Raw genomic sequence first — 22,500 nt, forward strand, 5'->3', positions numbered from 1 at the left:
TATCTTGGTCCTGTTCACGCCCCTCTCTTGGTCCTGTTCTCTCCTCTCTCTTGGTCCTGTTCTCTCCTCTATCTTGGTCCTGTTCACTCCTCTCTCTTGGTCCTGTTCTCTCCTCTATCTTGGTCCTGTTCACTCCTCTCTCTTGGTCCTGTTTTCTCCTCTCTCTTGGTCCTGTTCTCTGTTCTCTCTTGGTCCTGTTCTCTGTTCTCTCCTCTCTCTTGGTCCTGTTCTCTCCTCTCTCCTCTCTCTTGGTCCTGTTCTCTCCTCTCTCCTCTCTTGGTCCTGTTCTCTCCTCTCTCTTGGTCCTGTTCTCTCCTCTATCTTGGTCCTGTTCACTCCTCTCTCTTGGTCCTGTTCACTCCTCTCTCTTGGTCCTGTTCTCTCCTCTTTCTTGGTCCTGTTCTCTGTTCTCTCTTGGTCCTGTTCTCTGTTCTCTCCTCTCTCTTGGTCCTGTTCTCTCCTCTCTCTTGGTCCTGTTCTCTCCTCTCTCCTCTCTTGGTCCTGTTCTCTCCTCTATCTTGGTCCTGTTCACTCCTCTCTCTTGGTCCTGTTTTCTCCTCTCTCTTGGTCCTGTTCTCTGTTTTCTTGGTCCTGTTCTCTCCTCTATCTTGGTCCTGTTCTCTGTTCTCTTGGTCCTGTTCTCTCCTCTCTCTTGGTCCTGTTCTCTGTTCTCTTGGTCCTGTTCTCTCCTCTCTCTTGGTCCTGTTCTCTGTTCTCTCCTCTCTCTTGGTCCTGTTCTCTCCTCTCTCTTGGTCCTGTTCTCTGTTCTCTCCTGTCTCTCCGTCCTGTTCTCTGTTCTCTCCTCTCTCTTGGTCCTGTTCTCTGTTCTCTCCCCTATCTTGGTCCTGTTCTCTGTTCTCTCCTCTCTCTTTGTCATGTTCTCAGTTCTCTTGGTCATGTTCTCTGTTCTCTTGGTCCTGTTCTCTGTTCTCTCCTGTCTCTCCGTCCTGTTCTCTGTTCTCTCCTCTCTCTTGGTCCTGTTCTCTGTTCTCTCCCCTATCTTGGTCCTGTTCTCTGTTCTCTCCTCTCTCTTTGTCATGTTCTCTATTCTCTTGGTCCTGTTCTCTGTTCTCTCCTCTCTCTTGGTCCTGTTCTCCGTTCTCTTGGTCCTGTTCTCTCCTCTCTCTTGGTCCTGTTCTCTGTTCTGTCCTCTCTTTTGGTCCTGTTCTATGTTCTCTCCTCTCTCTTGGTCCTGTTCTCTCCTCTCTCTTGGTCCTGTTCTCTGTTCTCTCCTCTCTCTTGGTCCTGTTCTCTGTTCTCTCCTCTATCTTGGTCCTGTTCTCTGTTCTCTTGGTCCTGTTCTCTCCTCTCTCTTGGTCCTGTTCTCTGTTCTCTTGGTCCTGTTCTCTGTTCTCTTGGTCCTGTTCTCTTCTCTCTCTTGGTCATGTTCTCTCCTCTATCTTTGTCCTGTTCTCTGTTCTCTTGGTCCTGTTCTCTCCTCTCTCTTGGTCCTGTTCTCTGTTCTCTTGGTCCTGTTCTCTCCTCTCTCTTGGTCCAGTTCTCTGTTCTCTCTTGGTCCTGTTCTCTGTTCTCTTGGTCCTGTTCTCTCCTCTCTTTTGGTCCTGTTCTCTGTTCTCTCCTCTCTCTTGGTCCTGTCCTCTGTTCTTTCCTCTCTCTTGGTCCTGTTCTCTGTTCTCTTGGTCCTGTTCTCTGTTCTCTCCTCTCTCTTGGTCCTGTTCTCTGTTCTCTCCTCTCTTTCTATTTCTGCTGTAAATGAGGGAGTCTTTCTATCCTTCCCTGTGTTCTCCATTAAACCTCTGTCTCCTAGTATAGGTTATTTGTATCTATCACACTTACTTCCTGTCTCTCGCTCTGTTTATCCCTCAGTTTCTTTCTCTGTCCATCTCTCAGTCTCTTTATCCATCTCTCTGGTTTCTCTCTCTACTCTACTATCTACTCTCTACTACTCTACTCCTGTGTGCTCCAGTTTGTCCCTGGCTCCTGGCGTCTGGCAGAGAGGAGACAGCAGATCTGGGTCACCCAGTCACTCTAATGATGTCAGTGGAGAACTGTGCAGAGAAGTCACAGACACAGACGCATGCATACACACATAAACTGAGGTGGGGGTCGACATCTGTTTACATATGAATCTTAATGTTAATATATTATAACATGAATGAAAATGACACATATATGGATGTCGGAAAAAAATATATATGGATGCCAAAAAAAAAAGATTGGTAAATGTTGAATTAATATGGAAATGACTAAAAGTATCTCCACTACATGTAACTGTTATTCTCATGGGAAGAAGTCTCCTTTCTGACTTCACTCTGACCGTTTCCTGTCACATCGCTCTCCTGCTCACTATATCACACTCTCTGGTCTGGCATCCTGCTCACTATATCACACTCTCTGGTCTGGCATCCTGCTCACTATATCACACTCTCTCTAGTCTGGCATCCTGCTCACTATATCACACTCCCTCTGGTCTGGCATCCTGCTCACTATATCACACTCCCTCTGGTCTGGCATCCTGCTCACTATATCACACTCTCTCTGGTCTGGCATCCTGCTCACTATATCACACTCCCTCTGGTCTGGCATCCTGCTCACTATATCACACTCTCTGGTCTGGCATCCTGCTCACTATATCACACTCTCTGGTCTGGCATCCTGCTCACTATATCACACTCTCTCTGGTCTGGCATCCTGCTCACTATATCACACTCCCTCTGGTCTGGCATCCTGCTCATTATATCACACTCTCTCTGGTCTGGCATCCTGCTCACTATATCACACTCCCTCTGGTCTGGCATCCTGCTCACTATATCACACTCCCTCTGGTCTGGCATCCTGCTCACTATATCACACTCCCTCTGGTCTGGCATCCTGCTCACTATATCACACTCCCTCTGGTCTGGCATCCTGCTCACTATATCACACTCTCTGGTCTGGCATCCTGCTCACTATATCACACTCTCTGGTCTGGCATCCTGCTCACTATATCACACTCTCTCTGGTCTGGCATCCTGCTCACTATATCACACTCCCTCTGGTGGTCTGGCATCCTGCTCACTATATCACACTCTCTGGTCTGGCATCCTGCTCACTATATCACACTCTCTGGTCTGGCATCCTGCTCACTATATCACACTCTCTCTGGTCTGGCATCCTGCTCACTATATCACACTCCCTCTGGTCTGGCATCCTGCTCACTATATCACACTCTCTCTGGTCTGGCATCCTGCTCACTATATCACACTCTCTCTGGTCTGGCATCCTGCTCACTATATCACACTCTCTCTGGTCTGGCATCCTGCTCACTATATCACACTCTCTCTGGTCTGGCATCCTGCTCACTATATCACACTCTCTGTGGTCTGGCATCCTGCTCACTATATCACACTCCCTCTGGTCTGGCATCCTGCTCACTATATCACACTCTCTGTGGTCTGGCATCCTGCTCACTATATCACACTCCCTCTGGTCTGGCATCCTGCTCACTATATCACACTCTCTCTGGGCTGGCATCTTGCTCACTATATCACACTCCCTCTGGTCTGGCATCCTGCTCACTATATCACACTCCCTCTGGTCTGGCATCCTGCTCACTATATCACACTCTCTCTGGTCTGGCATCCTGCTGACCACTGAGAGATGATCTGGTCTGGCATCCTGCTGACCACTGAGAGATGATCATCAAATCAAATCAAATTTATTTATATAGCCCTTCGTACATCAGCTGATATCTCAAAGTGCTGTACAGAAACCCAGCCTAAAACCCCAAACAGCATGATCTGGTCTGGCATCCTGCTAACCACTGAGAGATGATCTGGTCTGGCATCCTGCTAATCACTGAGAACAGAGATGATCTGGTCTCACATCCTGCTAACCACTGAGAGATGATCTGGTCTGGTCTGGCATCCTGCTAATCACTGAGAACAGAGATGATCTGGTCTGGCATCCTGCTAACCACAGATATGATCTGGTCTGGTCTGGCATCCTGCTAACCACTGATAAAATAAATAATCTGGTCTGGCATCCTGCTAACCACTGAGAACAGAGATGATCTGGTCTCAAATCCTGCTTACCACTGAGAGATGATCTGGTCTGGTCTGGCATCATGCTAACCACTGAGAGATGATCTGGTCTGGCATCATGCTAACCACTGAGAGATGATCTGGTCTGGCATCATGCTAACCACTGAGAGATGATCTGGTCTGGCATCATGCTAACCACTGAGAGATGATCTGGTCTGGCATCATGCTAACCACTGAGAGATGATCTTGTCTGGCATCATGCTAACCACTGAGAGATGATCTGGTCTGGCATCATGCTAACCACTGAGAACAGAGATGATCCAGATAACTGCACATAACTCAACCCAATATGACAGATGTCTTACTTCGTATGCAGTTACTATTTTATAGTGATGTTGATGTGGAATTATAGAAGATAGTCTGAAGCATGGACAGAAGAAGTCCCACGTCTCTGCCAGAGAATCCAGTAGCTTCTGACCTGGGGTCAAGCAGGAAGTCAAAACAACCAGTAGCTTCTGACCTGGGGTCAACCAGGAAGTCAAAACAACCAGTAGCTTCTGACCTGGGGTCAACCAGGAAGTCAAAACAACCAGTAGCTTCTGACCTGGTGGCAACCAGGAAGTCAAAACAACCAGTAGCTTCTGACCAGGAGGCAACCAGGAAGTCAAAACAACCAGTAGCTTCTGACCTGGGGTCAACCAGGAAGTCAAAACAACCAGTAGCTTCTGACCTGGGGGCAACCAGGAGGTCAAAACAACCAGTAGCTTCTGACCTGGGGTCAACCAGGAAGTCAAAACAACCAATCCTTAAAAACATATACAGCTGCACCACAGAGAGCATCTTGACTAGCTGCATCACTGCTTGGTATGGCAACAGCTTGGCATCCGACCAAAAGGCTCTACAGAGGGTAATGCTCCACAGAGGGTAATGCTCTACATATGGTAAGGCTCTACAGAGGTTAAGGCTCTACAGAGGGTAAGGCTCTACAGAGGGTAGCGCTCTACAGATGGTAATGCTCTACAGATGGTAAGGCTCTACACTTTTTGCTGGCTGTCCCTCAGGTTGTGTCAGGAGGTTGTGTCAGGAGGACACATAGCTGTCTGTCCCTCAGGTTGTGTCAGGAGGACACATAGCTGTCTGTCCCTCAGGTTGTGTCAGGAGGACACATAGCTGTCTGTCCCTCAGGTTGTGTCAGGAGGACACATAGCTGGCTGTCCCTCAGGTTGTGTCAGGAGGACACATAGCTGTCTGTCCCTCAGGTTGTGTCAGGAGGACACATAGCTGGCTGTCCCTCAGGTTGTGTCAGGAGGACACATAGCTGGCTGTCCCTCAGGTTGTGTCAGGAGGACACATAGCTGTCTGTCCCTCAGGTTGTGTCAGGAGGACACATAGCTGGCTGTCCCTCAGGTTGTGTCAGGAGGACACATAGCTGTCTGTCCCTCAGGTTGTGTCAGGAGGACACATAGCTGGCTGTCCCTCAGGTTGTGTCAGGAGGACACATAGCTGGCTGTCCCTCAGGTTGTGTCAGGAGGACACATAGCTGGCTGTCCCTCAGGTTGTGTCAGGAGGACACATAGCTGGCTGTCCCTCAGGTTGTGTCAGGAGGACACATAGCTGTCTGTCCCTCGGGTTGTGTCAGGAGGACACATAGCTGGCTGTCCCTCAGGTTGTGTCAGGAGGACACATAGCTGGCTGTCCCTCAGGTTGTGTCAGGAGGACACATAGCTGTCTGTCCCTCAGGTTGTGTCAGGAGGACACATAGCTGGCTGTCCCTCAGGTTGTGTCAGGAGGACACATAGCTGTCTGTCCCTCAGGTTGTGTCAGGAGGACACATAGCTGGCTGCCAAAACTGCACATATTGGCTTTTTTTAATTTTATAGTTAAATATATTTGACAGTTTCTGAATGATCATTTTGGGAAATAACTATTATCTTAGATCTGAGTATTTGCCAGTGTAATAGGAAATGCAGTTCTGTCTCTACCTCTCCCCTGGAGCAGAGTGAGCACAGACTGTCCTCTCTGGGCAGCCAGGTTCGTCTGTGACGACCGGTCTCTATAGCCAGACTGTCCTCTCTGGGCAGCCAGGTTTGTCTGTGACGACCGGTCTCTATAGCCAGACTGTCCTCTCTGGGCAGCCAGGTTTGTCTGTGACGACCGGTCTCTATAGCCAGCCTGTCCTCTCTGGGCAGCCAGGTTTGTCTGTGACGACCGGTCTCTATAACCAGACTGTCCTCTCTGGGCAGCCAGGTTCGTCTGTGACGACCGGTCTCTATAGCCAGCCTGTCCTCTCTGGGCAGCCAGGTTTGTCTGTGACGACCGGTCTCTATAGCCAGACTGTCCTCTCTGGGCAGCCAGGTTTGTCTGTGACGACCGGTCTCTATAGCCAGACTGTCCTCTCTGGGCAGCCAGGTTTGTCTGTGACGACCGGTCTCTATAGCCAGACTGTCCTCTCTGGGCAGCCAGGTTTGTCTGTGACGACCGGTCTCTATAGCCAGACTGTCCTCTCTGGGCAGCCAGGTTTGTCTGTGACGACCGGTCTCTATAACCAGACTGTCCTCTCTGGGCAGCCAGGTTTGTCTGTGACGACCGGTCTCTATAACCAGACTGTCCTCTCTGGGCAGCCAGGTTTGTCTGTGACGACCGGTCTCTATAACCAGACTGTCCTCTCTGGGCAGCCAGGTTTGTCTGTGACGACCGGTCTCTATAACCAGACTGTCCTCTCTGGGCAGCCAGGTTTGTCTGTGACGACCGGTCTCTATAACCAGACTGTCCTCTCTGGGCAGCCAGGTTTGTCTGTGACGACCGGTCTCTATAACCAGACTGTCCTCTCTGGGCAGCCAGGTTTGTCTGTGACGACCGGTCTCTATAGCCAGACTGTCCTCTCTGGGCAGCCAGGTTTGTCTGTGACGACCGGTCTCTATAGCCAGACTGTCCTCTCTGGGCAGCCAGGTTTGTCTGTGACGACCGGTCTCTATAGCCAGACTGTTTTCTATCAGTCACAGTGGTCAGATAGTCTGCCACCATGTACTGTCTGTTTAGAGACAAATACCATTGAAGTTTCCTTAGATTTTTTTGTGGTGTCTTTCCAATAGGTGATATATTTTTAGTTTTGTTTTGTGATGATTTGGTTGGGCCAGATGTTCTGAGTGCTGTCCTGAGGCTCTATGGGGTTGGTTTGGGTTGGTGAACTGAGCCTCAGAACCAGCTGGCTGAGTGCTGTCCTGAGGCTCTATGGGGTTGGTTTGGGTTGGTGAACTGAGCCTCAGAACCAGCTGGCTGAGTGCTGTCCTGAGGCTCTATGGGGTTGGTTTGGGTTGGTGAACTGAGCCTCAGAACCAGCTGGCTGAGTGCTGTCCTGAGGCTCTATGGGGTTGGTTTGGGTTGGTGAACTGAGCCTCAGAACCAGCTGGCTGAGTGCTGTCCTGAGGCTCTATGGGGTTGGTTTGGGTTGGTGAACTGAGCCTCAGAACCAGCTGGCTGAGGGGACTCTTCTCTTGTTTCATCTCTTGACACTGCAGAGCTGTGCGATGGAATGTTTTGGGGTCACTTGTTTTTAGATGGTTGGAAAATGTGATGTCTCTATTTGAATGAGGAGGGGGTATTGGTCCATTTCTGCTCTACATGCGTTATTTTGAGTTTTTCTTTGCACTTGCAACACAGTCTGGCAAAACTCAGAAAGCAGTATTTCAATTGGATGTTTGTCCCATTTGGTGAATTAATTATTAGATGATGGACCCCGTACTTCACTGCCATGTAGAGCAACTGGTTCAACAACTGATGAGCTTTTTGTTGTTGCCAGATTCTAATTGAAATTTAGATTTGAATGTTCCTTTTAATGGCATAGAATGCTCTTCCTGCTTCGTCTCTCAGCTCCTTCACAGCCATGTGACAGAACCTGTGATTAACGGTCAGAGCCCAGGTCTGACAGAACCTGTGATTAACGGTCAGAGCCCAGGTCTGACAGAACCTGTGATTAACGGTCAGAGCCCAGGTCTGACAGAACCTGTGATTAACGGTCAGAGCCCAGGTCTGACAGAACCTGTGATTAACGGTCAGAGCCCAGGTCTGACAGAATCTGTGATTAACGGTCAGAGCCCAGGTCTGACAGAACCTGTGATTAACGGTCAGAGCCCAGGTCTGACAGAACCTGTGGTTAACGGTCAGAGCCCAGATCTGACAGAACCTGTGGTTAACGGTCAGAGCCCAGGTCTGACAGAACCTGTGATTAACGGTCAGAGCCCAGGTCTGACAGAACCTGTGATTAACGGTCAGAGCCCAGGTCTGACAGAACCTGTGGTTAACGGTCAGAGCCCAGGTCTGACAGAACCTGTGGTTAACGGTCAGAGCCCAGGTCTGACAGAACCTGTGATTAACGGTCAGAGCCCAGGTCTGACAGAACCTGTGATTAACGGTCAGAGCCCAGGTCTGACAGAACCCGTGTATATACGGTCAGAGCCCAGGTCTGACAGAACCCGTGGATAACGGTCAGAGCCCAGGTCTGACAGAACCCGTGGAAACGGTCAGGGCCCAGGTCTGACAGAACCGGTGCAGATGATCTAGGTGCTGCTGTACCTCCTCCTTAGTGGGAGACAGCAGCACCAGGTCATCTGTCTACAGCAGACCCTCCTTAGTGGGAGACAGCAGACCCTCCTTAGTGGGAGACAGTAGCACCAGGTCATCTGTCTACAGCAGAACCTCCTTAGTGGGAGACAGCAGCACCAGGTCATATGTCTACAGCAGAACCTCCTTAGTGGGAGACAGCAGCACCAGGTCATCTGTCTACAGCAGAACCTCCTTAGTGGGAGACAGCAGACCCTCCTTAGTGGGAGACAGCAGACCCTCCTTAGTGGGAGACAGCAGCACCAGGTCATCTGTCTACAGCAGAACCTCCTTAGTGGGAGACAGCAGACCCTCCTTAGTGGGAGACAGCAGCACCAGGTCATCTGTCTACAGCAGAACCTCCTTAGTGGGAGACAGCAGCACCAGGTCATCTGTCTACAGCAGAACCTCCTTAGTGGGAGACAGCAGCACCAGGTCATCTGTCTACAGCAGAACCTCCTTAGTGGGAGACAGCAGCACCAGGTCATCTGTCTACAGCAGAACCTCCTTAGTGGGAGACAGCAGCACCAGGTCATCTGTCTACAGCAGACCCTCCTTAGTGGGAGACAGCAGCACCAGGTCATCTGTCTACAGCAGAACCTCCTTAGTGGGAGACAGCAGCACCAGGTCATCTGTCTACAGCAGAACCTCCTTAGTGGGAGACAGCAGACCCTCCTTAGTGGGAGACAGCAGCACCAGGTCATCTGTCTACAGCAGAACCTCCTTAGTGGGAGACAGCAGACCCTCCTTAGTGGGAGACAGCAGCACCAGGTCATCTGTCTACAGCAGACCCTCCTTAGTGGGAGACAGCAGCACCAGGTCATCTGTCTACAGCAGAACCTCCTTAGTGGGAGACAGCAGCACCAGGTCATCTGTCTACAGCAGAACCTCCTTAGTGGGAGACAGCAGCACCAGGTCATCTGTCTACAGCAGAACCTCCTTAGTGGGAGACAGCAGCACCAGGTCATCTGTCTACAGCAGAACCTCCTTAGTGGGAGACAGCAGCACCAGGTCATCTGTCTACAGCAGAACCTCCTTAGTGGGAGACAGCAGCACCAGGTCATCTGTCTACAGCAGAACCTCCTTAGTGGGAGACAGCAGCACCAGGTCATCTGCGTACAGCAGACACTTGATATCAGTGTTGTGTAGGGTGATACCAGGTGCTGCCGATTCTTCTAATGTTTTTGCCAATTCATTAATGTAGATGTTAAACAGTGTTGGACTTATTGGACAGCCCTGTTTCACTCCACGTCCCTGAGAGAAGATGTCTGTTTGCTTGTTGCCAAATTTAACAGCACATTTGTTTTTAGTGTACACTGATTAAATAACATCATATATTTTCCCTCCAATACCACTTTCTATTAGTTTATAAAAAAAGACCTTTGTGCCAAATTTAATCAAATGTATTCTTGAAGTCTATAAAACACGAGTAGATTGTGCCTTGGTTTACTTGTTGGTCAGTTAGAGTGTGGAGGGTGGAAATGTGGTCTGTTGTATGATCATTTAAAAAAAATATCCAATCTGGCTTCTGCTCAGGACGTTGTGTTCATCAAGGAAATGGTGTCGTCTGCTATTTATGGTACTGCAGAGAATTTAACTCTTTGGACTCATCACACGAGCTGCTGCTACTGTTTATGATCTATCCTGTTGCCTAGTCACTTTATCCCTACCTATATCTACCTCAATTACCGCGTACCCCTGCACATCAACTCAGTACTGGTACCTCGTGTATATAGTCAAGTTATTACCTCGTACCCCGTGTATATAGTCAAGTTATTACCTCGTACCCCGTGTATATAGTCGAGTTATTACCTCGTACCCCGTGTATATAGTCAAGTTATTACCTCGTACCCCTGCACATCAACTCACTACTGGTACCCCGTGTATATAGTCAAGTTATTACCTCGTACCCCGTGTATATAGTCAAGTTATTACCTCGTACCCCTGCACATCAACTCACAACTGGTACCCCGTGTATATAGTCAAGTTATTACCTCGTACCCCTGCACATCAACTCACTACTGGTACCCCGTGTATATAGTCAAGTTATTACCTCGTACCCCTGCACATCAACTCAGTACTGGTACCTCATGTATATAGTCATGTTATTACCTCGTACCCCTGCACATCAACTCAGTACTGGTACCCTGTGTATATTGTCAAGTTATTACCTCGTACCCCTGCACATCAACTCAGTACTGGTACCCCGTGTATATAGTCACGTTATTACCTCGTACCCCTGCACATCAACTCACTACTGGTACCCCGTGTATATAGTAATGTTATTACCTCGTACCCCTGCACATCAACTCAGTACTGGTACCTCGTGTATATAGTCATGTTATTACCTCGTACCCCTGCACATCAACTCAGTACTGGTACCCCGTGTATATAGTCAAGTTATTACCTCGTACCCCTGCACATCAACTCAGTACTGGTACCTCGTGTATATAGTCAAGTTATTACCTCGTACCCCTGCACATCAACTCAGTACTGGTACCCCGTGTATATAGTCAAGTTATTACCTCGTACCCCTGCACATCAACTCAGCACTGGTACCCCGTGTATATAGTCAAGGTATTACCTCGTACCCTCGCACATCAACTCAGTACTGGTACCCCGTGTATATAGTCAAGTTATTACCTCGTACCCCTGCACATCAACTCAGTACTGGTACCCCGTGTATATAGCAAAGTTATTACCTCGTACCCCTGCACATCAACTCAGTACTGGTACCTCGTGTATATAGTCAAGTTATTACCTCGTACCCCTGCACATCAACTCAGTACTGGTACCTCGTGTATATAGTCAAGTTATCGTTACTCATTATCGTTATTCCTTGTGTTATTGTCTTTTCTATATTTTTCTCTCTGCATTGTTGGGAAGGGCCCGTCAGTCAGCATTTCATTGTTAGTCTACACCTGTTGTTTACGATGTGACAAATAACATTTCATTTGAGTCCTTATGTGTGTGTCTGAGTGCACGCCTCTGTACGTGTTTGACTGTGTGTGTGTGTGTGTGTGTGTGTGTGTGTGTGTGTGTGCCTCCCTACCTGCAGTATCAGTAACATCTGTATGATAGAGGGGGGGACACGGGCGCGGGGGCGGGACAGGGCGTCCTCAAGCTTGATGTTCAGAGTGATAATGCTCCTAAAGTGAAGCAGGGCCAGCTGCCGCACCGACGGCTCCTTACCCTGGTGGAGATTACACACAGAGATTACACACAGAGATTACACACAGAGATTACACACAGAGGCTTGCACACACATAGAAACACATAGAGCGAGAGAGACACAGAGAGAGAGAGAGAGTGAAAGACAGACACAGACCTACACACAGAGACTTGCACACACATAGAAACACATAGAGAGAGAGAGAGACACGTAGAGAGAGAATGAGAGACAGACACAGACCTACACACAGAGACACACACAGAGACACACACAGAGAGAGACAGACACAGAGAGAGAGAGAGAGAGACACAGAGAGAGAGAGAGAGAGACACAGAGATAGAGAAAGAGAGACACACACAGAGAGAGAGAGACACACACACAGAGAGAGAGAGAGAGAGACAGAGAGAGAGAGAGAGACACACACACACACACAGAGAGAGAGAGAGACACACACCTACACACAGAGACACACACACACACACACAGAGAGAGACTCACACACACAGAGAGAGAGAGAGAGATAGAGACAGACACACACCTACACAGAGAGAGAGAGAGAGAGAGAGAGAGAGAGAGAGAGAGACAGACACACACCTACACACAGAGAGAGAGAGAGAGAGAGATAGAGACAGACACACACCGAGAGAGAGAGAGAGAGAGAGATAGAGACAGACACACACCGAGAGAGAGAGAGAGAGAGAGAGAGAGAGAGAGAGAGAGAGAGAGAGAGAGAGAGAGAGAGAGAGACACACACCATGCTTAGGGCCACTCAACATTCTATTGTATGTTGAAATGCTTTTGGAAAATCTATCAAATTCTCCTAATTTGTTTTGGAAAACTCTGTTGTGTAAGAATGTGCACTGGACTGTTCACAAAATAACTTGTATGTTGCTGTATGTTACTGTATGTTACTGTATGTTGCTGTATGTTACTGTATGTTACTGTATGTTGCTGTATGTTGCTGTATGTTGCTGTATGTTGCTGTATGTTACTGTATGTTGCTGTATGTTACTGTATGTTGCTGTATGTTACTGTATGTTGCTGTATGTTACTGTATGTTACTGTATGTTGCTGTATGTTACTGTATGTTGCTGTATGTTGCTGTATGTTACTGTATGTTACTGTATGTTGCTGTATGTTACTGTATGTTGCTGTATGTTACTGTATGTTACTGTATGTTGCTGTATGTTGCTGTATGTTACTGTATATTGCTGTATGTTGCTGTATGTTACTGTATGTTACTGTATGTTGCTGTATGTTACTGTATGTTGCTGTATGTTACTGTATGTTACTGTATGTTGCTGTATGTTACTGTATGTTACTGTATGTTGCTGTATGTTGCTGTATGTTACTGTATGTTACTGTATGTTGCTGTATGTTACTGTATGTTGCTGTATGTTACTGTATGTTACTGTATGTTGCTGTATGTTACTGTATGTTGCTTTTTAGTTGTCTGAATACAAGGGAAACACCACAGGGAGAAGTAACCAGTGCCTTGACTTGGGCAGGAGCTCACCGGAGCGGATCACCAGCACCTCACATGTTCTACAGCTGGACCTGCTGCAACTAAATATAGACAGTACTGACACCCAAAATGAGTAACTGTACCTGTACTGGGTAGAAGATAGCCTGAAGCATGGACAGAACATCACAGAAGAAGAAGTCCCACGTCTCTGCCAAGGAGTCCAATAGCTTCTGACCTGGAGACAACCCGGAAGTCAAAATAACCAATCAGAAAGTAGCAATGGTGCTAATTAGCATGGACTCAAAAAAAGTGTGAATGTTCTGTTTGATATGTTGTAATTTCTCATGGTTTGTCACAGATACAGATCCTGAAAGGCACTAACACCAGCAGAGAGATGCATCAACACCCCATCTCTCACACACACTGAGATCTGAGACCTGCTTGTGGCAGAGGGAATCCGGAGAGAGATTTAGTTATCAGTTAGCTGTTTCTGAGCAGTGCTGCCAAATGGCACAGTGGTGTGGGCCGCTGGGTCACGGTGGCAGGGAGCGGCTGGGTCACGGTGGCGGGGACGGCTGGGTCACGGCTGGAGCAGAGGGCTACTGGGTTCAACCATCTGAAGAGGACAAGTCATTTTGAAAGGGTTCTATTGTAAGAAGCTGACTGACACCAGACGAGGAATCGAAGAGAGGCAGTAAAGGGAGGGAGGAAGGAGAGGAGGGTGAGGGACGAGGCCTGGTTCAACTTCTTCAACAATGTCAAATCTCCCATCTGGTTGTGGTCTGAGGTCTGTGACGTTAGTAACACTTCCTGTCTGGTCGCCATGACAATAGCACTTCAGCAGAAATAAGCTGTGTACTTGATGTCAGGGTCAGGTGGTTTGAGCATCTTCACCACTTGACTATACCTCAACAGAGACGATAATGGGCCACAATAGGCTACATTATGACCAACCAGTACTTCAAACAGTACTGTGACAGTACTTCAAACAATGCTATGACAGTACTTCAAACAGTACTACGACAGTACTTCAAACATCACTTCAAACATCACTTCAAACAGTTCTTCAACATTATTTCAAACAGTACTACGACAGTACTTCAAACAGTACTTCAAACAGTACTACGACAGTACTTCAAACAATACTACGACAGTACTTCAAATAGCACCATGACAGTACTTCAAACAGTACTACGACAGTACTTCAAACAGTACTACGACAGTACTTCAAACAGTACTACAACAGTATTTCATACAGTACAAGAACAGTACTTCAAACAGTACTACAACCGTACTTCAAGCAGTACTATGACAGTACTTCAAACAGCGCTACAACAGTACTTCAGACAGTACTTCAAACAGTGCTACATCTTTATTGTATTAGTAAGTAGTACTACATCTTTATTGTATTAGTAAGTAGTACTACATCTTTATTGTATTAGTAAGTAGTACTACATCTTTATTGTATTAGTAAGTAGTGCTACATCTTTATTGTATTAGTAAGTAGTGCTACATCTTTATTGTATTAGTAAGTAGTGCTACATCTTTATTGTATTAGTAAGTAGTGCTACATCTTTATTGTATTAGTAAGTAGTACTACATCTTTATTGTATTAGTAAGTAGTGCTACATCTTTATTGTATTAGTAAGTAGTGCTACATCTTTATTGTATTAGTAAGTAGTGCTACATCTTTATTGTATTAGTAAGTAGTGCTACATCTTTATTGTATTAGTAAGTAGTGCTACATCTTTATTGTATTAGTAAGTAGTACTACATCTTTATTGTATTAGTAAGTAGTGCTACATCTTTATTGTATTAGTAAGTAGTGCTACATCTTTATTGTATTAGTAAGTAGTGCTACATCTTTATTGTATTAGTAAGTAGTGCTACATCTTTATTGTATTAGTAAGTAGTGCTACATCTTTATTGTATTAGTAAGTAGTGCTACATCTTTATTGTATTAGTAAGTAGTACTACATCTTTATTGTATTAGTAAGTAGTGCTACATCTTTATTGTATTAGTAAGTAGTGCTACATCTTTATTGTATTAGTAAGTAGTGCTACATCTTTATTGTATTAGTAAGTAGTGCTACATCTTTATTGTATTAGTAAGTAGTACTACATCTTTATTGTATTAGTAAGTAGTGCTACATCTTTATTGTATTAGTAAGTAGTGCTACATCTTTATTGTATTAGTAAGTAGTGCTACATCTTTATTGTATTAGTAAGTAGTGCTACATCTTTATTGTATTAGTAAGTAGTGCTACATCTTTATTGTATTAGTAAGTAGTGCTACATCTTTATTGTATTAGTAAGTAGTGCTACATCTTTATTGTATTAGTAAGTAGTGCTACATCTTTATTGTATTAGTAAGTAGTGCTACATCTTTATTGTATTAGTAAGTAGTGCTACATCTTTATTGTATTAGTAAGTAGTGCTACATCTTTATTGTATTAGTAAGTAGTGCTACATCTTTATTGTATTAGTAATGTAATATGATTCATACCTTCATAGAAACGCATTTTGTCCCTCAGTATCACCATTCCCTTTGTCAGCAGCTGATTCTGCAGAGGAGGAAAGAAAACAAGGATTCACATTCTACAACCAGGACTTAAAAAAAATATATATTAAGAGTAATGTTAATATCGGAGTAATGTTAGTAATATCAGAGTAATGTTAGTAATAGCAGAGTAATGTTAATAGCGGAGCAATGTTAGTAATATCAGAGTAATGTTAGTAATATCAGAGGAATGTTAGTAATATCGGAGTAATGTTAGTAATATCGGAGTAATGGTAGTAATATCGGAGTAATGGTAGTAATACCGGAGTAATGTCAGTAATATCAGATTAATGTTAGCAATATCAGAGGAATGTTAGTAATATCGGAGTAATGTTAGTAATATCGGAGCAATGGTAGTAATATCGGAGTAATGTTGGTAATATCAGAGTAATGTTGGTAATATCAGAGTAATGTTGGTAATATCAGAGTAATGTTAGTAATATCAGAGTAATGTTAGAAATATCAGAGTAATGCTGGTAATATCAGAGTAATGTTAGTAATATCAGAGTAATGTTGGTAATATCAGAGTAATGTTAGAAATATCAGAGTAATACTGGTAATACCAGAGTAATATCAGAGTAATGTTGGTAATATCAGAGTAATGTTGGTAATATCAGAGTAATGTTAGTAATATCAGAGTAATGCTGGTAATATCAGAGTAATGTTAGTAATAGCAGAGTAATGTTGCTAATATCAGAGTAATATTAGTCATATCAGAGTACTGTTAATATCAGCGTAATGTTACTATCAGAGTAATGTTAGAAAGATCAGAGTAATGTTAGGAATACCATAGTAATGTTGATATCAGAGTAATGTTAATAATATCAGATTAATGTTAATAATATCAGAGTAATGTTAATATCAGAGTAATGTTAACATCAGAGTAATGTTAATATCAGAGGAATGTTAATATCAGAGGAATGTTACTATCAGATTAATGTAGATATCAGAGTAATGTTAATAATATCATAGTAACGATAGTAATATCAGAGTAATGTTAGCGGTATCAGAGTAATGTTAGCAATACCGGAGTAACGTTAGTAATATCAGAGTAATGTTAATATCGGAGTAATGTTAGTAATATCAGAGTAATGTTAGTAATATCAGAGTAATGTTAGTAATATCCGAGTAGTGTTAGTAATATCAGAGTAATGTTAGTAATATCAGAGTAATGTTAGTAATATCCGAGTAGTGTTAGTAATATCAGAGTAATGTTAGTAATATCAGAGTAATGTTAGTAATATCAGAGTAATGTTAGTAATATCAGAGTAATACTTGTAATGTCGGCGCAACGTTACTATCAGAGCAATGTTAATATCAGAGTAATGTTAGTAATACCATAGTAATGTTAGTAATACCAGAGTAATGTTAGTAATACCAGAGTAACGTTAGTAATATCAGAGTAATGTTAATATCAGTGCTGCGGTGCAGAGAGACAGTCTCTTACCTGGAGGTATTCAGTAAAGAAAGAGCCCAGCTCCGTCTTCAGTAGTTGCCTAGAAGAAAACAGCAGTTTAACATTCTGAACTGGGTGGACACACAGAAGTAGAGGCTAGACACACTATGCCACAATGTTCCTGTCTCCTTCTCTTTCAACACCTTCCTCACCCTCTCACTGCCTCTCTCTCTTCCCTCACCCTTCTCACTGCCTCTCTCTCTTCCCTCACCCTTCTCACTGCCTCTCTCTCTTTCCTCACCCTTCTCACTGCCTCTCTCTCTTCCCTCACCCTTCTCACTGCCTCTCTCTCTTTCCTCACCCTTCTCACTGCCTCTCTCTCTTTCCTCACCCTTCTCACTGCCTCTCTCTCTTTCCTCACCCTTCTCACTGCCTCTCTTCCCTCACCCTTCTCACTGCCTCTCTCTCTTCCCTCACCCTTCTCACTGCCTCTCTCTCTTTCCTCACCCTTCTCACTGCCTCTCTCTCTTTCCTCACCCTTCTCACTGCCTCTCTTTCCTCACCCTTCTCACTGCCTCCCTTCCCTCACCCTTCTCACTGCCTCTCTCTCTTTCCTCACCCTTCTCACTGCCTCTCTTCCCTCACCCTTCTCACCCTCATGCCACCTCATGTCACTCCTCTGTGCCCTTTCCCACCCCTAAGCCCACTCGCTCAGCCCAGTGACACCACCAACACCTTACTTGCTTTATGAACACTGTGTGGTACCCTACTTATTTAAAGTTAGGGAAATGGAGGAGGTATTGGTCAAAGCCAAGGCATATCTATACACTGAGTTTACAAAACATTAGGAACACCTGCTCTTTCCAGAACAGGCTGACCAGGTGAATCCAGGTGAAAGATATGATCCCTTATTGACGTCACTTGTTAAATCCACTTCAATCAGTGTAGATGGAGGGAAGGAGACGGGTTAAAGGAGGATTTTTAAGCCTTGAGACATGAATTGTGTGTGAATGGGCAAGACAAAAGATTGAAGTGCCTTTGAACGGGGTCTGGTAGTAGGTGCCAGGCGCACCGGTTTTGTGTCACGCTCCTTCAGTTTCTAGTGACACAGCTGTGGGAAGCATTGGAGTCAACATGGGCCAGCCTCCCTGTGGAACGCTTTCCACACCTTGTAGAGTCCACGCCACAATGAATTGAGGCTGTTCTGAGGGCAAACAGGGGTGCAACTCAATATTAGGGAAGTGTTCTTAATGTTTTGTACACTCAGTGTAGATTCCTAAACAGGTCCTGTGGCAGTGGTGGAAAAAGTACCTAATTATCATCCTGGAGTAAAGGTAAAGATACCTTAATGGAAAATCACTCAAGGAAAAGTGAAAGGGGACGGCAGGGTAGCCTAGTGGTTAGAGTGTAGGGACGGCAGGGTAGCCTAGTGGTTAGAGTGTAGGGACGGCAGGGTAGCCTAGTGGTTAGAGTGTAGGGACGGCAGGGTAGCCTAGTGGTTAGAGTGTAGGGACGGCAGGGTAGCCTAGTGGTTAGAGTGTAGGGACGGCAGGGTAGCCTAGTGGTTAGAGTGTAGGGACGGCAGGGTAGCCTAGTGGTTAGAGTGTAGGGACGGCAGGGTAGCCTAGTGGTTAGAGTGTAGGGACGGCAGGGTAGCCTAGTGGTTAGAGTGTAGGGACGACAGGGTAGCCTAGTGGTTAGAGTGTAGGGACGGCAGGGTAGCCTAGTGGTTAGAGTGTAGGGACGGCAGGGTAGCCTAGTGGTTAGAGTGTAGGGACGGCAGGGTAGCCTAGTGGTTAGAGTGTAGGGACGGCAGGGTAGCCTAGTGGTTAGAGTGTAGGGACGGCAGGGTAGCCTAGTGGTTAGAGTGTAGGGACGACAGGGTAGCCTAGTGGTTAGAGTGTAGGGACGGCAGGGTAGCCTAGTGGTTAGAGTGTAGGGACGACAGGGTAGCCTAGTGGTTAGAGTGTAGGGACGGCAGGGTAGCCTAGTGGTTAGAGTGTAGGGACGGCAGGGTAGCCTAGTGGTTAGAGTGTAGGGACGACAGGGTAGCCTAGTGGTTAGAGTGTAGGGACGGCAGGGTAGCCTAGTGGTTAGAGTGTAGGGACGGCAGGGTAGCCTAGTGGTTAGAGTGTAGGGACGACAGGGTAGCCTAGTGGTTAGAGTGTAGGGACGGCAGGGTAGCCTAGTGGTTAGAGTGTAGGGACGGCAGGGTAGCCTAGTGGTTAGAGTGTAGGGACGGCAGGGTAGCCTAGTGGTTAGAGTGTAGGGACGGCAGGGTAGCCTAGTGGTTAGAGTGTAGGGACGGCAGGGTAGCCTAGTGGTTAGAGTGTAGGGACGGCAGGGTAGCCTAGTGGTTAGAGTGTAGGGACGACAGGGTAGCCTAGTGGTTAGAGTGTAGGGACGACAGGGTAGCCTAGTGGTTAGAGTGTAGGGACGGCAGGGTAGCCTAGTGGTTAGAGTGTAGGGACGGCAGGGTAGCCTAGTGGTTAGAGTGTAGGGACGACAGGGTAGCCTAGTGGTTAGAGTGTAGGGACGGCAGGGTAGCCTAGTGGTTAGAGTGTAGGGACGGCAGGGTAGCCTAGTGGTTAGAGTGTAGGGACGACAGGGTAGCCTAGTGGTTAGAGTGTAGGGACGGCAGGGTAGCCTAGTGGTTAGAGTGTAGGGACGGCAGGGTAGCCTAGTGGTTAGAGTGTAGGGACGGCAGGGTAGCCTAGTGGTTAGAGTGTAGGGACGACAGGGTAGCCTAGTGGTTAGAGTGTAGGGACGGCAGGGTAGCCTAGTGGTTAGAGTGTAGGGACGGCAGGGTAGCCTAGTGGTTAGAGTGTAGGGACGGCAGGGTAGCCTAGTGGTTAGAGTGTAGGGACGGCAGGGTAGCCTAGTGGTTAGAGTGTAGGGACGGCAGGGTAGCCTAGTGGTTAGAGTGTAGGGACGGCAGGGTAGCCTAGTGGTTAGAGTGTAGGGACGGCAGGGTAGCCTAGTGGTTAGAGTGTAGGGACGGCAGGGTAGCCTAGTGGTTAGAGTGTAGGGACGGCAGGGTAGCCTAGTGGTTAGAGTGTAGGGACGGCAGGGTAGCCTAGTGGTTAGAGTGTAGGGACGACAGGGTAGCCTAGTGGTTAGAGTGTAGGGACGGCAGGGTAGCCTAGTGGTTAGAGTGTAGGGACGGCAGGGTAGCCTAGTGGTTAGAGTGTAGGGACGGCAGGGTAGCCTAGTGGTTAGAGTGTAGGGACGGCAGGGTAGCCTAGTGGTTAGAGTGTAGGGACGGCAGGGTAGCCTAGTGGTTAGAGTGTAGGGACGGCAGGGTAGCCTAGTGGTTAGAGTGTAGGGACGGCAGGGTAGCCTAGTGGTTAGAGTGTAGGGACGGCAGGGTAGCCTAGTGGTTAGAGTGTAGGGACGGCAGGGTAGCCTAGTGGTTAGAGTGTAGGGACGGCAGGGTAGCCTAGTGGTTAGAGTGTAGGGACGACAGGGTAGCCTAGTGGTTAGAGTGTAGGGACGGCAGGGTAGCCTAGTGGTTAGAGTGTAGGGACGGCAGGGTAGCCTAGTGGTTAGAGTGTAGGGACGGCAGGGTAGCCTAGTGGTTAGAGTGTAGGGACGGCAGGGTAGCCTAGTGGTTAGAGTGTAGGGACGACAGGGTAGCCTAGTGGTTAGAGTGTAGGGACGGCAGGGTAGCCTAGGGTTAGTGTTGGCCTAATAACCGGAAGGTTGCAAGTTCAAATCCCCGAGCTGACAAGGTACAAATATGTCATTCTGCCCCCTGAACAGGCAGTTAATCCACTGTTCCTAGGCCGTCATTGAAAATAAGAATTTGTTCTTAACTGACTAGCCTAGTTAAATAAAGGTAAAATAAAAAACATGAGTAAAAGTCTACAACTATTTGTTTTTATCAAAAGTAAATGTAATTGCTATAATATGCTTCAGTTTCAAAAGTAAAAGTATAAATCATTTCAAATCCCTGATATTAACCAGACAGCAACATAATTATTATTATTATAAATGTACGGAGAGCCAGGTGCACACTCCAACACTCAGACGTCATTTACAAATGAAGCATGTGTGTTTAGGGAGTCCACCAGATCAGAGGCAGTCTCTTGATAAGTGTGTGATTCGGACCATTTTCCTGTCCTGCTAAGCATTCAAAATGTAACAAGTATTTTGGGTGGCAGGGAAAATGTATGGAGTAAAAAGTACATTATTTGCTTTAGGAATGTAGTGAAGTAAAAGTTGTCATAAATATAAATAGTAAAGTACAGATACCTCAAAAACTACGTAAGTAGTACTTTAAAGTATTTTTACTTAAGTACTTTACACCACTATCCTGTGGTAGACTGGAGAGGAAGACAGGTACTTCCTTTTTCACATCCCGTAACGAGAAGGTCACAGGGCTCCTCAGAACCACACAGGAAATGACCCAACATGTCTGGTACAGCAGCAACGGACTGACAGAGTTTATAATCTGACTGGAAGACAGGGTATAGAGTCATGTCCAACAGCCTAGTTACTCAGCTGACTGGAAGACAGGGTGTAGAGTCATGTCCAACAGCCTAGTTACTCAGCTGACTGGAAGACAGGGTATAGAGTCATGTCCAACAGCCTAGTTACTCAGCTGACTGGAAGACAGGGTATAGAGTCATGTCCAACAGCCTAGTTACTCAGCTGACTGGAAGACAGGGTATAGAGTCATGTCCAACAGCCTAGTTACTCAGCTGACTGGAAGACAGCGTATAGAGTCATGTCCAACAGCCTAGTTACTCAGCTGACTGGAAGACAGGGTATAGAGTCATGTCCAACAGCCTAGTTACTCAGCTGACTGGAAGACAGCGTATAGAGTCATGTCCAACAGCCTAGTTACTCAGCTGACTGGAAGACAGCGTATAGAGTCATGTCCAACAGCCTAGTTACTCAGCTGACTGGAAGACAGGGTGTAGAGTCATGTCCAACAGCCTAGTTACTCAGCTGACTGGAAGACAGGGTGTAGAGTCATGTCCAACAGCCTAGTTACTCAGCTGACTGGAAGACAGGGTGTAGAGTCATGTCCAACTGCCTAGTTACTCAGCTGACTGGAAGACAGGGTATAGAGTCATGTCCAACAGCCTAGTTACTCAGCTGACTGGAAGACAGCGTATAGAGTCATGTCCAACAGCCTAGTTACTCAGCTGACTGGAAGACAGGGTATAGAGTCATGTCCAACAGCCTAGTTACTCAGCTGACTGGAAGACAGGGTGTAGAGTCATGTCCAACAGCCTAGTTACTCAGCTGACTGGAAGACAGGGTATAGAGTCATGTCCAACAGCCTAGTTACTCAGCTGACTGGAAGACAGGGTATAG

The 22,500-nt window shown here is 46.5% G+C and overlaps 1 protein-coding gene across 6 annotated transcripts in view; it reads right to left on the reverse strand.

The window, feature by feature from the left end:
• The window catches only part of LOC110490677 (proline-rich protein 5), a 61,226-nt gene that overhangs the window by 9,097 nt on the left and 29,629 nt on the right, over positions 1 to 22,500 (reverse strand). For all 6 annotated transcript variants that reach the window (XM_036945311.1, XM_036945314.1, XM_036945316.1 and 3 more), the window contains 4 exons: positions 17,227 to 17,275; positions 15,726 to 15,783; positions 13,363 to 13,454; positions 11,635 to 11,775 (listed from right to left, as the gene is read on the reverse strand). In XM_036945311.1, the coding sequence (XP_036801206.1) occupies positions 11,635 to 11,775; positions 13,363 to 13,454; positions 15,726 to 15,783; positions 17,227 to 17,275 (340 nt within the window). The remainder of the gene's footprint in view (positions 1 to 11,634; positions 11,776 to 13,362; positions 13,455 to 15,725; positions 15,784 to 17,226; positions 17,276 to 22,500) is intronic.

This window comes from Oncorhynchus mykiss, chromosome 15 (genome assembly GCF_013265735.2).
Source record: "Oncorhynchus mykiss isolate Arlee chromosome 15, USDA_OmykA_1.1, whole genome shotgun sequence".
Lineage (NCBI taxonomy): Eukaryota > Metazoa > Chordata > Actinopteri > Salmoniformes > Salmonidae > Oncorhynchus > Oncorhynchus mykiss.